This window comes from Hippocampus bargibanti, linkage group LG05 (genome assembly GCF_051943395.1).
Source record: "Hippocampus bargibanti isolate YZ-2025 linkage group LG05, ASM5194339v1, whole genome shotgun sequence".
Taxonomy (NCBI): Eukaryota; Metazoa; Chordata; class Actinopteri; order Syngnathiformes; family Syngnathidae; genus Hippocampus; species Hippocampus bargibanti.
Genome location: NC_142738.1, coordinates 6,895,455 through 6,915,684, shown reverse-complemented (window position 1 = coordinate 6,915,684; position 20,230 = coordinate 6,895,455). Strand labels below are relative to the sequence as shown.

Here is a 20,230-nt window from a genome sequence, read left to right as displayed (position 1 = left end):
CACTTTTTCTGGCTGCCGATAAACAGACTAAAGCCGCAGGTTGTACGTTGGGGCGAGAGAAACGGAAAACAGGCCAAGCATCAGTATTGATCGCCAATTGCTACAACAGGCCACGCACCCCTCCAAAATAATTCAGCCAATAAGCCCATCTGCTGTCAGGCAACAAGGCGCTCACCACTTTTCAAGCATGAATAAACGCAGAGACTCACATGTCCTGCAGCAGCCGTCCACAAAGCTTTGAACCACACCGCCATTCTGCAGGTCAAGAACACTCGTCACTCATGTTTCATCTGCTAGTTATTGATCTTGCTTTTGGACAGGTATGCCAGTGGATTAAAACAATGGGGAAAAAATGCTACCAAAAAAACCTACATCATAAACAATCGATACAGTTGTGGATGTGGATTACACACTTAAATATGCCAGCACTGTTTTTGATTGGGAGGAATGTCAGTGCCATTTGACTGTCATCACTGGACAGCTTTGGGGCAATTGTGCTTTTTTGAGCCTGTAACGGGCAGCATTTTCACAGTCCCGCTTTGTTCAGCACCTGGATGTATGCATCGCTTGAGGAGCCCACAATGAGAAGAAAGGAGCAGCAGCGCAGAGCGCCGATGCGTATGTGGAATTGCGGCTTGGAATTGAAGCGGATTTACGTGGGACAGGAGATGAGAGACAATCTCTTTTCATCAATGGATGCGACAGCTTCATGTTTGCTTTTAACATTTAGCTTGTAGCAGACGTGCACATTTCACAATGATGTCCCTGATCCACTGGTGAAAAGGACAGTTTGATCATCACCTCTTTCATCTAGAAGTGCTTCATACGACAAAGATGGTGCAAAAAGTGCTTAAAATTGAATGGATGGTTGTTTCTTTTGTGTTGTATCACAATGTTTGTTATTCAGTTCTTTGTTTTTGTTTTCACTTCAAGATGGTGCCGCAGGAGTGGCTGCCTTTACAGCAACTCATGTATTTTGTTTTTCTACTTCTTACTTTCCTTTCGTCTTCCTTTCATCACTTTGCTGCTGTCTCCAGTGTGAGACTAATCTAATCTAATCTAATCTAATCTAATCTAAAATGTGGCTATAAAATGTTTGGACCAGCATCTCAGGTCCAATAGATAAAAATTCACATTTCGTTTTTCCTATTACTCGCTGAAACATAATCAAGTTTTCTTTTTCCATCTTGCGGACAGAGTCAGAAATTTATGTCATTGGTCCCCAACCTGAATGCACTCGATATCATCGAAAGGCGGGCAAACCACATCGGAGGCCAACACCACGGCTCCCAATGCCGTTTCTATGCAGTCGTAACGGGTGCAGTTCTCTACCCAGGAACTACCCGCCTGTACACACAAGAACACAACTTGCCATTTATTTTCTCTTTAAAAAGCGTGATTATATTCAGTTTTTGTTAGCACTCACGGAAAAAAGTTCTGTTGTCCCAATGTTGTTGGTGAAAAAGCAGGAGACGTTTTTACAGGAGCCGCAACAAATCTGCGGGTCAGTGGAAGGTGCGTATACCTGGTTCTGTTGAAACAGAGGAAGAATGCATTCAGCCGAATTCAAACAAACCGATAATAACACAAAATTTTAGTATTTCCCTTTCCGATCAAAGCCCAATTATTGAATGTCTCTCAAAGATCATCTTGAGCGATTATCCAGATTAATTTTGTTTCCCCTCAGAAAAGTAACTAATAGCCAAAATGTCTGTAAATTCAATTCATATGGGTTTTGGGGTTTAAGATGTATTTATTTCAGTATTACAGTTTGGCGGCACAGAAAGAGCATAGTCAAAGAGTGCTTTATTTTGGAATTATGTGTATATTATTTATTATAATTGGTTGCCTGACTTTACTATGCAACACTTATTTTGACCTTTTTTTCTTGGAGTCATCAAGTACTCCATATGTACAAAAAACAAAACGTAACATAAAAACGAATGAAAAATAAAGTGAGGCATAAAAGTAGTGCCATTCCCGAATTTATTCAGGATTTGAAAAGTGTGACGTGGAGCGCCATTCCTAAATTTGTTCGGGTTTTGATTTTTCTTGCAGGGGGTGCCGATAAAGCACTGGTCAGACCTCTGTCAATTTTTTTTCCCTTCCATGAGGGGGCAATATTTACGTTTCGTCCATGTTAGCGCTTTGTTACAGTTTCAGCGCTATATCAATCAACATGTATGTATTGTATTGTATTTTGTATAGCCGCCCCCATTTCAAACTCAGATAACTCCAGACCCATATAACTTAGGAGTTAACTTTTTTTTCTGATGAAAGAAGAGTCTAAGATTTCTAACGCTGTATTGGATTTTTAAGTCGTCCTAAAACTCAATATTCTGTAGGTCCTGCAATTTGAGTAAAAATGACCAAAACCCTGGCACTGGAGTGGACACATTTTTGGACATTGGGCAGTGAATTAGTTAAAGACGAAAGTGAAGTTGAAAAGGCATTAAATAGGCATTGTGCATACAGGTTCACACTGTTGGGAGCAGTTGACCGAGGTGATTTCCATGGCGTAGAAGCCGGTGTTTGGATCTCTGTGATGAAGGCAATGGACAGTGTAGCACAACTGTCCCTCAAAGTACTGAACGAGGGACTGGCCCGGACCAAGCACCGTCACCCCTTGGAAAAGACACACTTCTGCTTTTTCTAAAGCCAAGCACACACATGTACGATATCAACAATTATACCACAGGGTGAGCAACTCATTGCATTTCTTCATGCTTGCATTTCACATACGGCACATGTGTCGAGGGCAGCCACAGTCACTGCTGCTGATGTCTGAGACCTCAAATAGAACCTCCCCCTGAGAGAAGATAAAAGCCCAGGCTAAAGCAATTGTGCTGTCTCCGGTGTGAACAAAACCCTGCTTTAGAGTTTTAATGCAGCTTACTTACAAGCTGGCACACTTGGAGAGCATTGTTCTCACATTGACATTCTGGAAGCGACAGAAGCAAAATAGAACGTGTGAGATTTGGCCACAAAAATTAAGCATAACCTTGAAATGAAAGTGTTTCTGTACCACAATGTTGCTGCGGACAGCAATGGCCTGGTGGAGTGGTTTCATCAAAGTAAGGCCAGGCGCACAGTTTATGGATGATTTGGGACACTTGTTAACCTCACACACTGTAACGCACGAGAAACATTGGAATAAAACAAAAAGATATATACACTGTATGTATATATGTGTGAATACATGTATATATATATATATATATATATATATATATATATATATATATATATATATATATATATATATATATATATATATAAAGTCTCGTTATATCGATATTCAATATCCGAAAAAATATCGATATAACCGGGACTATCGATATATCCGACCCTGTTTGCATGTAATTTTCTCCGTGCGTGCATAGAAATAGTATCGATATAACCAGGACTATCGATATATCCGATATCGATATAACGAGACTTTACTGTGTGTGTGTGTGTATATATATATATATAACAGCTGTGTGTGTGTGTGTGTGTGTGTGTAAATATATCTACATATAAACATATATTCTGTTCTGAATTGTATATAAACCGATCGACCTAGCTAGCTCGCTAGCTGGCGCTCTATCCATCCATCCATCCATCCATCCACCCACCCACGTACCCACACACACACACACACACACACACACACACACACACACACACACACACACACACACACACACACACACACACACACACACACACACACACAAAACAAAAACAAATGGAGGTTCATACTGTATATCACAAGCAAAGGCGAAAACAAAAAGATGTGATAACGGCTATTTATTTATGCCATATGGAGGTGCAGCTCACCACAAAGATATTGTGGACAGCAGCTGTGGGTGGTGTTCAGTTTCACAGCCAGGATTTCTCCATGCAAGCAGGTTGGAACAGGCTCCATGCACGAATTACACACTGTGCGGAAACACAACGCACCATTATAGCCCTTCAGTTGATGGTAAACCGTCACACGGCTTTATAAATGGGGAAAAACACTTTTTGAATTGCTTGTATATACATTGCCAGATGCTTGGAGTGCCGAACCACCCATCACGTGTGAAATTAACTGACCATGTAAAATCTTGAAAAGAAAATTGTGACAATGTATTAACTGCCCCCATATGGGGTTTCCCCACCCATAACTTCATCAGTTTGTGTGATGATAAAGAGACCATTTTAAGCAATCTGCCCTACCACAGAGAGAAGAATAGCAGCACATTTTTTCCCCTGGTATCTGCACAAAAAACTGGTCTTCCCTACAATTCAGGGAAGCGACGGGGGGGCACGCCGCCGGGTCACACTCTGCGTAAGGAGCATGACAAGTCAGCGTTCAGGGCAAAGCATGTCAAATAAATTGTGTCCATCGGTGCTTGGTCTCACCGCATCTGTACTCCGGGCAACAGGAGAGAGCGCTGTAAACCATGACCAGTCGATCGCCGTCGTCGCAAGCTGGTGCCTCACTGTCACAGATGGTCATGTTGCAATCTGAATGCAAAGTTTGTTGAAATATAGATGGAATGTTCTTCTGATAAAATGTGACAACAGAATCCAAATAACTACAGGATAACATGCTTGCGAAGACACTGCCCTGTTTACATTGCTTTGTGTGATGTCATAAGAAAAGCCATAATCGTGATAATTTTGGTCATGATAATCACAATCAAATATTTTCACACCATTTTTTACAAGTGAACTAACCGCAGATCTTCTTAGGACAGCAGGCGCCTTCTTCCAGCACATCCAGCACATATTCTCCCTGTCTGTCGCACATTGGTGTCGGGATAATGCCACAATCGGGCTCCACGGCGAGCACAGAGCCATTCTCCATACACTTGTACAGGCAGCAGCCTGCAGAGGACCCATTCCATACCTCACCGGGCGCACGAGGTCTGCCATTGTTGTCGGTGCACGCTATGGAAACCGGATGCGAATTCACAGATGAGAAAAGTTTTTGTTTGTTGTTTTCTGTAAATAAACTTTGACAAACAAACAGCTTCACGTCAGTGTAGGCTCTTAGTCGTACAGAAGTGGCCCATCAAGGTAAAGGTTTCTTCAGCCGTTATCTGTACTTCCTTGAAGGTGTCGGACTTTTCGCTCCTCATCCGAAGAGCTTCGTCAGCAAGATAAAGTTGTGCTGGTAACTCTGGTCGTATATCCGTAATGGACAGAGGTGGCAGTGCCAGACCTCTGCTCTGATAGGTCCCTGCTCTTAGTTTGAGGGAGCAGTCGAACAGTACCCGAAGCCAATCTGATTACCTCTATTCTATCTGATTACCTCTAATGTTCTATCCCTGGCTCTGATTGCCTCATTAGCCCTGGTATCACCTCTTTAGCGTGGCAATGCTAATGAGATGATACCAGATGAGGTGATACTCTGGCTTTGATTGCCTCATTAGCCCTGGTATCACCTCATTAGCATGCAATGCTAATGAGGTGATACTCGATGATGTGATACCAGAGCTAATGAGGCAATCAGAGCCAGGGATAGAACATTAAAGGTAATCAGATAGAACAATAGTGGTAATCAGATTGGCTTCAGGTAGTGGTCAACTCCTCCCCCAACTTTAGAGCAAGGACCTATCAGAGCAGAGGTCTGACACATCACCTGGTATCATCTCATTAGCATTGTCATGCTAATGAGGTGATACCAGTACTAATGAGGAAATCAAAGTCAGGGATAGAAGATTAGGGATAATCAGATAAACCAATAGAGGTAATCATATTGGCTCCTGGCACCACCACCCTCCTTCCATTATGGTATATATATAGGGCGAGAGTTACCAGCACAACTTTAGTTCGCTGACAAAGCTCTCCGGATGAGGAGCAAAACGTCCGACACCTTCAAAGAAGTACAAATGACGGCTGAAGAAACTTTTTCCTTGAACTACAAACAGCTTTAACATCAACAGTATAATCATTGCGATATACAGTATTGATGTGCATGCAGCAAATGAGTAAATTATTTTGTGACAGTAGGAAGCCTTAAGAGGTCAAGCGAAGCGATTATTGTCGACATGCGACTCACCGCACCGATCCTCTGTCACGCAGTGGGGGGAATCGGCGCGATGCAATAGGGTCCCTCCTCGGCAAACGCACTCCTCTCGGATGAAAGGGCAAGTGGTCTCCTTGTAGTAGTCCTTGTTCAGGCAGGTGAGGCTGGCGCAGGTGTTCACGCAAGGACGGTACTCCTTACCCGGTGGGCACCGCAGAGCTGCCGGATGGGTGAAGAGCTTTGAGTATATGAGTTGAATTTATTCTGTTGCCAAGCGTGGAACTCAATTTACTCTTTAACTCATTCACTGCCATTCACAAATTTATTCGGGAATTGAAAATATGACGTAGAGCGCCATTCTCGAATTTGTTCGGGTTTTTATTTTTTTATGTTTGGGTGCCAATAAAGCGCTGGCAATGTTTTTCTTTTGCATTTCTTTTTTTTCATATTAGTGCTTTGCTCCAGCTTCAGCTGTTGTTAAAGCGCTCTATCAACCAATATGTATGTATTGCATTGTATTTTGGACAGCCGCCCTCATATGATTTAGGAATTAACTTGTTTTTTTCTGATGAAAGAAGAGAGTATAACGTTTCTCACACTGTATTGAATGTTTATGTAGTTCCAAAACTCAATATTCTGTCGGTCCTGGAATTCAAGTGACAATGACAGAAACCCTGGCACTGGAGTGGACACATTTTTGCACGCCTGGCAGTGAATGAATTAAAAAGCAAAATGGATGGACCACTTTGAAATAAATTGAAATGACATTATTACATCATAGCCCCATCCGTTCTCAAACACATGTATGGTTTTTGTGTTTTTGATTTTTTTTTTTAAATAGCGCTGTACTTTTTTCGGAACCCACTTAAAATATAAAAAGGAACAAATCTAGGTAAAGAGCCATGTTTTTACTGCATAATTTCTTTTTATTTGCAATTTCCTTATTTTTATGTCCTATTTCATTGCCAGCTTCTAGCTCATATGCTAATGCTAACCTGTTAGCTAAAATTCAATCGGATTGCTCATGCATTGAAATTATATCTAAGAAGCACAATGACATAGCATCTTCATTCGTGTAAGTGTGTTCTCACGGCAAAAATCGTGTCGTCTCCAGCTGACACACACTTGGTGTGTGTAACAGACAGCCATATACGCCGCCAAGAAGTCACATTGGTGGGCCTTGTAGTGCAGGTCACCCGCCCACATGATGTCACAGAACTGGTCTGGAGGTACCTGCCAAACAATCAAACCAATGTTATATTCCTCTGTTTATAGTAGATTGCTATGGGAGAGAATATTCCGATGCATTGATAGTGATTATCAACCACGGTGCCGTGATATGGAGGGTGAGGAATCTTGCGAGGGAACGAAGCAAATCCATGCCTCTAAAAGACCTACCTTGCTATGGCATGCTGTGAAGACTCTCTGGTGGAGCATGTCGAGACAGATGGAGCAGTCCTCAACGGTGCAATTGTCTCCGACTCTGCGGATGTGCTCGCTTTCGTTGAGCATGGGGACCCTCCAAGCCTGCATAAAGATGATCATGTTCCCCACCTCTGTCACCACAGTGCCATTGGGCAATCTCAGGTCATTCTCAAGGTTACCGTCGCAGAAACCTGCCATGATGGGTAGACGTGGGGTCAAATTTCAACTATTTTGTTTTTATTCCACCCCATTCGGGTTGATGTGATGCAGTCACTCACCACATAGGCCGCGAGTGGGCACAGATGCTACATTTGGTCCGATGAACTGCAGCACCATGATCCCCGTGCTGTGATACCACTGTATGCTGACGTGGCCAGCTGTTTTGATAAGATACATAGCGCCGGTGTCTTCCACGCGAAGAGAGTGGAGGGTAAATGGCAGCCTCGTGGGCCTAGAGTTCACTGTTACCTAAACACATTAATGCATCTTAATAAAATGAGATATTCCAGAAAAGTTCATGTTTCTAATGTTCAATACTAAAATAAGACCATTTGTCATGTTAGTGTCAGATATAATCATCAAAATTATAACAATCAAATCATAAAATAACTATCATTATTTCAACTCTTGCAAATGAAATACAGACGCTGCCCAATTTACGAACGAGATACGTTCCGAACAGTCGTTCCGAACAGTCGTTCGTAAGGCAAATTTGTTTGTAAATTGATTTAATGATATATTTTGAATGGAATTTATGTTTCAGGCTTATATAAGTATGTGTAAGGTTGGTATAAGTATGTTTAAAGGACAACCAACGTCTCCGGACAAGTTGTGTCCATAATTTGTAAAATGGCTTCAAATGACTTCTACTGAGCGTATTTTAATAAGATTCCACCGCATATAGCTATATTTTACGTTTAAGACTCACACTGAACATTCAGGAAGTTTTGTTTTTGAGTTTGTGACGAGTCCGTACGTGACGTCACTAAAGGACCGCCCCCTGACCGTAAAAAATACCCATTGTAGCGTCCTTCCATCACGTCAATGTATTTTGCTGTACTGTTTGGTTTGAAAAACTTGTGTTGCACCCAAAAGCCGCCAGAAGAGGGAGTCCAAGCTCCATGGAAGGAATTTATCAGCCTGTGGAAACAGGCCGATTCATTCCTCACAACAGCGGTGGCCATTTTTGGGTGCGACATTCCCCCCCGCCCAGTTTGCCTCAAAATGACACTGAATAAATTATTTAATCGATTGCAAACATGTATGCTTTCCTCTTCAGAACTATTTGAATCATATTCATAACTGGATGTGTAACAAGAAAGCATATTCTCCGAATCTGAAGCCATTGTTTTTATTCTCCAGCAATGCAAGACGTCTTGGCGTGACGTCCCGAACTGGGGGCGGGACTTTCTGAAAATGCCCAATTCGCAGCTGAATTTTTTGCAGATTTTTGACACTTTGTCATTTCTATTGGTGTTTTGCATTTGAATACAAATATACATATTTTGGGTATTTTAGGTGCTATAAAACGTTTTTCTGATGTCAGTTAAGAAACAAAAAAGTGACGTTGGTTGTCCTTTAAGGCTTGTATAAGTAACCTTTATTGGTTTTTAATGAAATATAAATATTTAATAAATTATATGCTTTATAAAGATATGTACATGTACAACTGGAGAGAATACTACATATGTAACTACAAAAATGTTCGTATGTACCGTAGTTGGTAACTTGAAGTAGGGGAGAGTTTATAAATGGCATTATCACGCACTTGTAAATGAAGACTCATTCAATGGAATAATCTGAGTCACCTTTCGATCCAGGCGATTGATAACAATACGGTCGGAAGAGGTTGTGATATTTAATTTCCTCAAACACAAACCAGATGTTCCACCTATTGGACTCTGTTGAGAAAAAAAAAGTATTAGAAATTAAAATAAAAAAGAATGGAGCAAACTGTGTGTGACACTCACAGGCCTTCTAATTGAGTTTACGCTCTGCAATGAAAGGCAAAAAGTCCCCCCATCATTTAAAATTATGAACATATGGCTCTTAGACAAACCAAACAAAATCGGCTACGTAACATATTCAAAGTATTATACATATTAAAACCAATTTCACAAATCTTTAATCTTTAATATGCATAGTGCCTGTAAACAACTATGAAGACAACTCGAAAATGTTTGAAATGTTGAAAAAAAAGTTTCAATATAAAAAGAAGTTAATTTTTATATATATATATATATATATATATATAAAAAAATATATAAAGAAGTTATTTTTATATGTGTGTATATATATATATATAAAATATATACATATTAAAAATTACTTCTTTTTATATTGAAACTTTTTTTCACCATATATATATACAGTAAAGTCTCATTATATCGATAGTACTGCTTATTACAATACTATTTCTATGAACGCAAGGAGAAAATTTACATGCATATATCGATAGTCCGGTTATATCGATATTTTTTCCGACTCCCAAGAATATCGACATAACGAGATTTTACTGTATATATATATATATATGTATTTTTTTTTATATTAAAAAATATATTTGAGCTAAACAAAAAAAACTTTTAAATAAATGATCAATTTTTATAAAACAACAGAATAGCAAGATTACTGCAACACATATTACAGAATGGAGCATACTACGCTGTACTCTTCTATATTACCTGACTAGTTGGACATTTCTCTACCGTGCCAATTATAGTCTCTCCCGGCAGCTTTACCAGGACATAGGAGCCGTCATTATACAAAGCCACATTGTTGCCATCAAACGTGATCAAGCGCAGGTCAGACATCACAGAGCAACGACCTGAAAAAAAACAACCCCGTTTGATCATCGGTCTTGTTAAATCTGCAGTTTATATCGGTGAGCGACAACGCGGTGTCTTACAAGGACACCGCCACTGTGGGCAGCAGGGATCCATGTTGATGAGGACAGGCAGGCCCAGCATGTTACACTGGGGTTGGGTGATGTTGAATCGGCAATGCAGGGATGCGTTGTAAAGGAGTAGCTTCCCGTTGAAACAAATGAGCTCTGCACACTCGTCGATACGGGAGACGTATGGAGGCTGAAGGCATGAGGAGCATAGAAATATTTGCATGTAGAATGGGTAAAGCAGTTCCAATAGAAGATAATAGAAGAGTGCAGTTTAGTTTTCATCTGAAAAATAAGGAATAATAATAATCATACATTTAATTGACAAGCGCCATTCAGAACACCCAAGGACACTTTACAATTAAAAGAACACTACACAGAACAATAAAACCATAAATAAATGACAAATAATAAAATAGCTGATTAAACTAGGGAAGTGGAACAACAGGCACGTTTCATAAAATGTTTTACATTCCAATATTTATCGTGATTTAGAATTTATAGCCTATGTAAGCGATCGAGATGGCACATGACTGACATTGGAGTTGAAATCCAATCAAAAAACCCTTACACTAACAAGCATTTTATTTTATTATTTGCTTTTCAAAATATCTATCTATCCATCTATCTATTCATCTATCCATCTATCTATCCAGCTAGCTATGTAGCTATCTCCAGTGAGACCTCAACTTACAAACACCTTATTTTACAAACTTTTCATCTTACAAATTAAACCTTATAATAAGCACTATTTTCATAATACACACCCACCACGGCTTGTGGACTGATCTTCGGCGGAAGCACACGACCCAACAGCATCAGAGGTTAAGTTACCAACAGTCCTTATGGAAGGTGACTCTCCTTTCATAAGCCATCAACGACCATCAAAAAGGTAAATAAAACTTTATTTTACAGCACAGTTTATTTCTTTAATTACAGTCCTCATGTAACGCGCCTCTCTTTCCAAACAGCAATTCCCTTTGACCTTCGACCTCCAACGCCATTCCATCAAGCCATAAATGACCATCACAAATGTAAATAAAGTGACTCTATGATACAATGCAGTGTATTTCTTTCATTACAATACAATAACACATTTATTATCCATAGAATAAGGTATGTTGTGTGTAGTTTTAAGGCTTATTTAGTTGAAAAGTATATTTTATGGAAACCCGGGAACGGATTATTCCCATTTTAATGGTTTCCTGTGGATTTTTTTTTTTTAGATACACACTTTTCGCCCAATATACTCTGTCTGGGAACCAATTAAGTTCGTAAGTTGAGGTCTCACTGTATTTATTTTTGTGTCCTGTTGTGCAGAATAATGGATCTGAATTCCTTTTTATGCCCTAATGGTTCTTCTGTGCAAGCAAGAGTTTAGCATGCAGACAGAATGAGGTTGGAGAGAAGACAGACCAAGAGACAAGAGAGAACCAAGCATGAAATGAACCAGAAAAAACACAATTGTAGCAGAATAAAATCGGAAGAACTTTACGGAGGACTTGGATCTTATCTATCAAATATGTGAACAGGGAAGGCAAATCTGGACACTACGAGGAAGGGACACAATGACTCCCAAACAGAACAAGGGTGAGTGAGTTAGGCAGTGTAACACCAAGTCAACAAGGTACAGAATGACTAGCACATGGGACAGGAAAGGATAATCACGATTCAACTTTATCATCTTGACCCTCAGGATGATTACAACTCTATTTGGTGTCGAAAAGACATCATACCGTGCATGCCTGTGCTTGTAGATGCCATCAAACTTACAGTACAGGGCGTCGTTGGCATGAAGAAGGCAGACGTCGTCAAAGCCTTCTTTGTTGTTGCAAAGGTGTCTTCACTTGTCAATATTTCTATAGTCACCGGCACGTTGCTTGTGACGCTCGGCGTGGAGGTTGCCACGACAACCGTCAAAGAGTCGGCAGGGGTGATCCCGGCGGGTTGCGATTGAGGAGGTATAGCCGTGGTCATGGCGCTAGTTGCGGGAGAGATGGCAGTAGGTGGCGCGGACGTCGTGACGAAGGTTAGCTTTGGGGTTGATGGTGCGGTAATGCTAGTAGTGGAAGTTTTTGAAGGAATATCAGTCGAGATGAGGGATGATGTGGAGGGCGCTATGGGAGCTTTTGGGGGCTTCGGAGTGGGTGTACTTGAAGTGGTGACAATCTTCAGAGGAGATGGACTGAAAGTAGCAATGGTGGACGGCCTCATAGTGGTGGAAGTTGTAGTGAGGACTCCAGTAATGCTCATGGACGTGGTAGTCAAGGGCCTTGTAGTTGAAAATGTTGTCGGAGGTGACATTATGTCAGGTCGAGTCGCAAATGCAAAGGGGGTGGGAGTCGGGGCGAGGGTCACGCCTAAAATGGGCAAGGCAAGGCAGTTTTAATTATATAGCACATAGAAGCTTTGCAAAATTAGTGGCAGTGAAATTGATGTCAATGGCTTCAGTGCAGAGTGCCGATGCATATGTGGAGCTGTCACTGCTTGGAATTGAAGCAGATTTACATGGGACAGAAGATGAAGACAATCTCTTTTCGTCAATGGATGCTCCATTGTAGCAGATGTGCACATTCCACCATGACGTCCCTGATCCACTGGTGAAAATGATGCTTTGACCATCTCCTCTTTTATCTAGAACTGCTTCATACAACAAAGACGGTGTAGAAAATGCTTAAGATCTAACGACTGTCTGTGTCTTTTGTCTTGTGTCACATCATTTGTCATTTAGTTTTTTGTTGTTGTTTTAAAAATAATAATACATTTTATTTCTAAGCGCCTTTCAAAACTCTCAAGGATACTTGATAATCACGGGATAAGAATTTATTTTTCTACAGGTGAGCACTTCAAGTTGGCGCAGCGAGAGTGGCTGCTTTAACAGCAGGTCCTGTATTTTGCTTTTCTACTTCTTCCTTTCCTTTCCTCCTACTTTCATCACTTTGCTGCTGTGAAATTTAAATTTCTCCACTGTGAGACTAATAAAGATCTTTGTCAAAGGTATGGAAATATATTTTTACAATTGGAGTTGACTTATTCCACTTAGGTACAACATAACAGCTAAATGCTGCCTCACGATGTTTGCTTTGAAATCAGGGTTCCACTAATTGACACAAATCCGCTAATCTGAGAGTATATTCAATATATTCAATGAGCATCTTTCATGTCATCAGGAACTGAACCAAAGGGTGTTTAATACAGTATAACAAATTAAGAGTTTTGCTGAGCGAGAGTAGAACTTCTGAGGTTGAATCATCCAAAAGTAAAACAAAAATAAAAATACAATAACATTGAAAAATAGCTCCATCTTTTCTCTTCCTTTCATAAATTTGTTGCTGTGAAATGTAAATTTCTCCACTGCGAGACGAACAAAGGTAGATCCAATCCAATCCTAATTTGCATTATACCTTTGTAATATGTAATTTCAGTTATTTTCTTCCTTACTATACAATAATTTTCTTCAGGTCTTTTCACCAGGCTGTCCACACTTGCCCAACATCCCCAAAAAAGGTTGCACTCAAAGTATTACTCACAATCCTCCATGTAGACACATCTGTTGGTGACCTCATCGAGGACCATATTATTGGGACATCGTGGGAAGCAGCCCTCCACGCTGTGATAGACAGCCAATAGTTAAAATCTTTCTAAAATACTGTCACGTGTGCATCGTACGCTTACCGAGGCAGGAAGTTGCAGCGTGTGGCATCTGGGTCACTGCATGTGCGCATGCACGGGCTAGCGCAGGCCTGATAGCGCCACTCACACATCATCCGGTAGGGGATGACAAAACGAGTCTCTGTATGACGAGAGGCGTTAATTGATTCGTGCAGATGCACATCAAAATGTATAGCGGCATTTTTCAAATTGGGGGAGCATGACCACGATCATGAGCCATAAATTGGATTCATCCATCAATAAATTATGTTGTGGCATAATAATAATAATAATAATAATAAATGCAAAAAAATACACAGCGTATTTTGAGACAAAACTTCTGATGTAATTTTGAATTGATGCATTTATCTTTTTCTGTGTTGTTACATATCTATTTAGAATTCAACTTAAGTTAATAATAATAATAATAATAATAATAATAATAATAATAATAATAATAATAATTATTATTATTATTATTATTATTATTATTATTATTCAGTTATTCAGTGTAGGTTGACTATGTACGTATGTACATTATGTTTTTTTAGCGGTTTACACAGCGGCTAGTAATGACAGAGGAAAAACTAAATTTAATTTGATTGTGTTAGATTCAGTTTCCACCTTTTGAACAGTTGTCGAATAATTTGGTTTAAACTAAATAAAACAAAAAACAATCTAGAAATTGTAAAAATTCATATGGCTTTTCAGTTGGCATATGATTTGTTTAATTGGTGATTGGTTAATGACGACTGCTTCTCCTGTAAGGGATCCCAGGACCAAAAAAAAGGTTGCTAACCCCTGATGTAGAGACCTATTTCCACCAAAAAGTGTTCCATCGATGAAAAGGTTTCTTCAGCCGTCATCTGTACTTCTTTGAAGGTGTCGGATGTTTCGCTTCTCATTCAAGAGGCTTCGTCAGCTAACTAAAATTTGCTGGTAGCTCTGGCCCTAGATATATATCCCTAATGTCCAGGGGTGGCGGTGCCAGACCTTTTTGATCGGGCCCTGCTATATTGTTGTGGGGAGCAGAGGACTATTCCCTGAGGTTATACTGATTACTTCTTTTGTCAGAATCAGAATCATCTTTAATGCCAAGTAAGTAGAACACACAAGGAATTTGTCTCCGGTAGAACACGCTGCCCTTGTATCATCATAAGAAAAATTGAGGCATGATACGGTTCTATTTGGGTTTCTGTTTAGAGAGTTAATGGCTTGGAGGAAGAATCTGTTGAAATGTCTGCTGGATTTGGTGCGCATGGATCGGTATAATTACTCCTGGCTGATTATGGTCTATGACTGGCCCTGATTGCCCCATTCGTCTGACACCTTCAAAGAAGTACACATGACGGCTGAAAAAGCCTTTTCATCGATGGACCATTCTTGTACGACTGAGAGCTTACATAGCCGTAAAGAGTGTTCCAGACGTATTAAACACACCCTCGAGTATGAAGCTGCTGCTAACTTTGAAACCGCCAGAGGTGTCATATCTCACAGCTCGAGCCGCGGTGCGCGTCAGGGTCAGAAATATTCCCGGTTGGCCGGCGAGTTCAAACGAGGTGTAACCAGGCAGAAACAGCCCGTGATGCTGGATAAACGTCGCCCGCCGTCTGAACTCTTCTTCTGGACTCCAGCGCTCCAGCTGGACACATCTCTTTCCCGAAACCACAAGGAAGTAATTGGGTCGCTCTGCAGACTCCAGGGACACCATGGGGATGCCTGGAGGAAATAACCACTAGGGATGAAATTACTGCGATCCTAGAAGAGAACAGTGCAACCTCTTAAGTGGAACAACCCTGAGGTTGTTCATCCAAGTTTTTGGCATGTCCCAACAGAGATTCCCATCTAAATCTTGTGACTTTACTGTGAAGAATACATTTCTAACCCTATGCTGGCCACTCAGGGAGCCCTAGGCGAATTTTTGACAATGTTGTTAACAAATAATTTCTTTTCTGCAGCAAAGTGGGGACAGTGTTTCCTACTACATGCCCTAAGACTGTAATTGAAGTCCCCTCGCTGCCCATCTTTAAAACCCATCTCAAAACTCACTTGTACTCTTTGGCATTCCACTCAGCATGATTCGAACTTGATCTTTGTTTCACTCCCTGGTGCTTTCTACTAACTTTGTGACTGCTCTATTTCCTGTTTATGATACATGTCCATGGTAAGCGCTTTGTTGCAGCTTCAGCTGTCGTTAAAGGGCTACATAAATCAATATGTATTGTATTGTATTGTATTGTATTGCATTGAAGAAGAGAGAGTGGATCTGACAGGAATCCAGAACTAAAATAGTTGAAATGCTGTTTGTCCTGATTTAAAATGGCCTTTTTGCCATACTGTACCTCTGGTCCCCTTAAAGCACTCATGCGCCATAGTTTAAGTTGCCCATCCCTCTTCCCATGTTCGACTTCGCAGGTTGCACTAATGTGGAGCGTCATGATGAAAACCTTACGTGACGTCCTGTTCCTGTACAGGCCTGCCGTGACCATAAAGTTGAAGAGAAGGCCCGGTGTAGGTGAATGGCCCGATGTGTCTCTCATCAGAGGAAACACTGAGCCACTAGTGCGATTCACTCCCATCATTGTGTTATTGTGGACGCCGCCCACCAAGGAATACGGTCCGTCGCCTCGCGCTTTGTTGCACAGAACAAAAGTTTAGCTTAAAAAAAGAAGCCGAGTAAGTGATGAGATTGTATTTATAAATACCTTGATTGTAGTATTCACAATCCTGAGCTGAAATGAAGAAACATTTCGGAGACAATCAGCATGTGACTGTATTTGTGTGTGTGTGTTTGTGTATGTGTGTGTACTCACGACACACTGAGGGCGACCTCCAGTGTATGGTGATGCCCTGCTGGCAACATTTGTGGGCGTAGGCAGCGATGGATGTGCACAGACACTCACAGTCGCCGCCCCGATCGCAGTTGCAAGTGTCGGTCAGGCAATTTCTGTAGAACCAGGCCACGTCCACCTACAGGGTGTGCGTGTCATGTACATGCAAGTTTACTGCGTTCGACAGGAACACTATAACTGGAATCTAGTGGTGGTAAGTCACAAACTTTGTGTATATTTGCTGCCTACTGCATGTTCCTACCCATGTAAGGCTGTGGGATTATTATTATGACCAATATATGCTGAAATCAATACTTTTTCTACGTCGCCCCACATTCTGACAGCTGTTTCTGAAGATTTATGTACTGTGAAATATGCCCACCAAAATAATAGAAATGCATCGCATGGCCTTTTTTCACTATATATAAATGTTTTTTTATGTTTATATTTATTATTAACCCCTTTTCTTCCAAATTAAGATTGCTCCAGAAACATGACAGGCTCATTTAAGATTAATCATCCCCTAATCAGTATCAGGGCAATCATTCATGATATTTCTACTAAGTAGTCTAATACATCAAGTGCATTCCTATGGATTTTGTGCTTTATTGTAGCGCTGCGGTACACTAACTGCTCATGTATTAAATAATAGGACACCATCTACTGGCAGCAGATGTTAACTTCACTCTTTTCTGTTGGGAACGGTCATACAATACAATAATAATAATAATAAAATACATTCAATCAATACATATTTATTTATATCGCGCTTTAACAACAGCTAAAGCTGGAACAAAGCGCTTAACATGGACAATTATCATATACAGGAAATTAAGTAGTCACAAATTTAGTAGAAAGCACCATGCTCAATTTAAAATGTTTAGCATTAGCATGTTAGTATATTTTATAATACAGTAAAGTCTCGCTATATCGATATTCAAGGGAGTCCGAAAAAATATCGATATAACCGGGACTATCGATATATCCGACGCTGTTTGCATGTAATTCTCTCCGTGCGTGCATAGAAATAGTATCGATATAACCGGGACTATCGATATATCCGATATTGATATAACGAGACTTTACTGTAATAATAATAATAATAATAATAATAATAATAATAATGATAATAATAATAATAATAATAATAATAATAATAATAATAATAATAATAATACAGTGATACCTCAGCCTACGAACTAAATTGGTTCCCAGAAAGTGTGTATAAGGCGAAAAGTTCGTCTGCCAAACATTTAGTTCCCATAACAAAAGTTTAAAAATTTGAATAATCCGTTCCCAGGTCCCCATAAAACATAATTGTCTACTAAATAAGCCTTAAAACTACACAAAATATACCTTAATTTGTGTATCATAAATGTACTATTGATTTGTAATTAAAGAAATAAACGGGACAGTATAATAAAGTTGTTTTATTTACCTTTGTGATGGTCATTGATGTAGTTGCCTCTTGATGATATCCGAGTGAAGTTGTCGTGCTTTCTAGGCGATGATACCCTCACTCACAATGTCCTCTGCTAGCTGCTTTTTGGTAATCCAAATCAACAGAAGTTTATCAACCTCTTCTATTGCCTGAGACCGTTGCCGACAACACAGAAACACCCATAGCCACACGTAGCAATGGTCAACTTGGCGTACCGGTACTGGGACGCTAAGTCACACAAACGCACACCTCATTCATGGTTTTCAATGATCTCCTTCTTCTGCTCGACCGTAATTTTCTTTTGTGTCCTCTTCGGCTTAACACTAACCTGTGGTGGGGTCTTTTTCGGTCCCATAATAGCAAAAGTACTCCACTCCATAACAAACCACGTCTGCACTCAAAGAAAAGTGGTGACAAAAAGTAATCCGCCAGATACCGTTGCGCTGTTCGACCGTGTGGTTTGGTGTTCATCCGCCAAAAACTGGTCCACCAGCCACCGTGGCGCTGTGTGGTTTGGTTCGTCCGCCTAAAACTAGTTTGTATGCCAAGATTATATTCTTGCGAATTTAATGTTCGTAAAGTGAAAAGTTTGTGAGCTAATGCGTGCCTAAGCGGAGGTATCACTGTGTCATCATAATGATCACTGTGATCATTTTAGTCAAAATACTCATTGCATTTCCTTGTATTGATTACTGTCTACTTACCACATTATGACAAGATGCAAAGACCTCGCTGTACAGAAGTGCACATTCCCTCTTGGCGTACGGCTGTCTGCCCAAGTCGGCTTCGCACGGTCGCTCCACAACATGGTCACTTTGACACTACGACACCCAAGAATGATACTCAGCAAGATGGTGGATCAATTAACACAGAAGTTGGAAGGTTGTACCTGTCCCAGCGTCCAACTATCGCCAAAGGTCCTTGCATTGTTAACCTCCATGCGGCTGGACGTAGTCATGTCATTTACCGTCACGCCGTCAAAATTTCCACACAATCCGCTGAGAAGACCCTGGAGGGAATTTCCGAACACTTTGGAGGGAGTACAATATAGAAAATGTCTTTTTTAATTGAATGTATTCTATACACAGTTAAGTTGAAACTAAACAAGTTCATCCAGAACTGTGGTGACCATTGGTACACACACACAAAATTGATGTGGAGGAAGAACGGCAGGCCCATATAGCAGTCACATCCTATTAACTGTCCTAATTTAAAATGATAGATCGCTACACACCTTCCACCGAGGCCCAACTCTGATATGCACCGTTGTCTTCCGGTCCCAGAGGACGGTCAAGGCCTGATCGGGGAAGTGGACCACGGTGTAGAAACCGGCTCTCCACAGCTCGAACACTGACTCTCGACCCACTACGGTGGATGGACTCTGCATCGGAAAGCAACAATCATGTGTTATTTTTATCGATTCTCAGCTTTTTTTGGGATGTATCTTTAATATGAGTTTGTGTGAGTATGTACAGGATTGCCAGAGTTGTCCATGAAGTAGATCTTGGTAAGTCCCACATGTATGACCAGTGTTTTCATGCACACAATGCCACTCTCATAGCAGTCCTTATTTTGGGCAACAATGGAGACTTCAATTTCTCCTGAACCCTGCGAACAGGAAGAGGCCTAACATTGACATTTGGATTGAACACGTTCCAGGAAATACAGCAGCATGAGTTGCCCACTCTTTTCGGGGTTGCATGGTGGTCTGCAAATCCATCAGGGTTCAATTGGCATGCCTATTCCAGCCATTTTAATACTATATCCCTGGGAGCACAGGAGCCCTGAGGTTTGGGATGAACACTGATCTCTTTGTTATGCTAAATCCTCACCTAGCACTACCAAGGCGCAAACAAAGGAGTACACACATAGGCATGCCTTCGTTTACACTGGGAAACAAAGGCAACATTCAGGAGGTTGGCTGCTCTCTACCAGAGCTAAATCACCATTGCTTCAAAACGTTGAGCTGTGCAACTCTTCAATGATTT

At 40.7% G+C, this 20,230-nt stretch overlaps 1 protein-coding gene across 1 annotated transcript in view; it reads right to left on the bottom strand.

Moving 5' to 3' along the window:
- The window catches only part of otogl (otogelin-like), a 35,734-nt gene that overhangs the window by 2,205 nt on the left and 13,299 nt on the right, over window positions 1-20,230 (bottom strand). Inside the window, 31 exon segments of the mRNA XM_088995991.1 lie at window positions 210-255; window positions 1,228-1,347; window positions 1,427-1,531; window positions 2,474-2,652; window positions 2,743-2,809; window positions 2,901-2,941; window positions 3,026-3,070; window positions 3,073-3,129; window positions 3,823-3,924; window positions 4,204-4,311; window positions 4,390-4,494; window positions 4,708-4,920; window positions 6,035-6,220; window positions 7,093-7,234; window positions 7,400-7,617; window positions 7,705-7,894; window positions 9,235-9,327; window positions 9,397-9,420; window positions 10,111-10,253; window positions 10,335-10,512; window positions 12,093-12,679; window positions 13,850-13,929; window positions 13,995-14,112; window positions 15,411-15,689; window positions 16,423-16,602; window positions 16,676-16,702; window positions 16,784-16,940; window positions 18,947-19,063; window positions 19,132-19,251; window positions 19,477-19,623; window positions 19,716-19,850. Of these exon segments, the coding sequence (XP_088852117.1) occupies window positions 210-255; window positions 1,228-1,347; window positions 1,427-1,531; window positions 2,474-2,652; window positions 2,743-2,809; window positions 2,901-2,941; window positions 3,026-3,070; window positions 3,073-3,129; window positions 3,823-3,924; window positions 4,204-4,311; window positions 4,390-4,494; window positions 4,708-4,920; window positions 6,035-6,220; window positions 7,093-7,234; window positions 7,400-7,617; window positions 7,705-7,894; window positions 9,235-9,327; window positions 9,397-9,420; window positions 10,111-10,253; window positions 10,335-10,512; window positions 12,093-12,679; window positions 13,850-13,929; window positions 13,995-14,112; window positions 15,411-15,689; window positions 16,423-16,602; window positions 16,676-16,702; window positions 16,784-16,940; window positions 18,947-19,063; window positions 19,132-19,251; window positions 19,477-19,623; window positions 19,716-19,850 (4,309 nt within the window).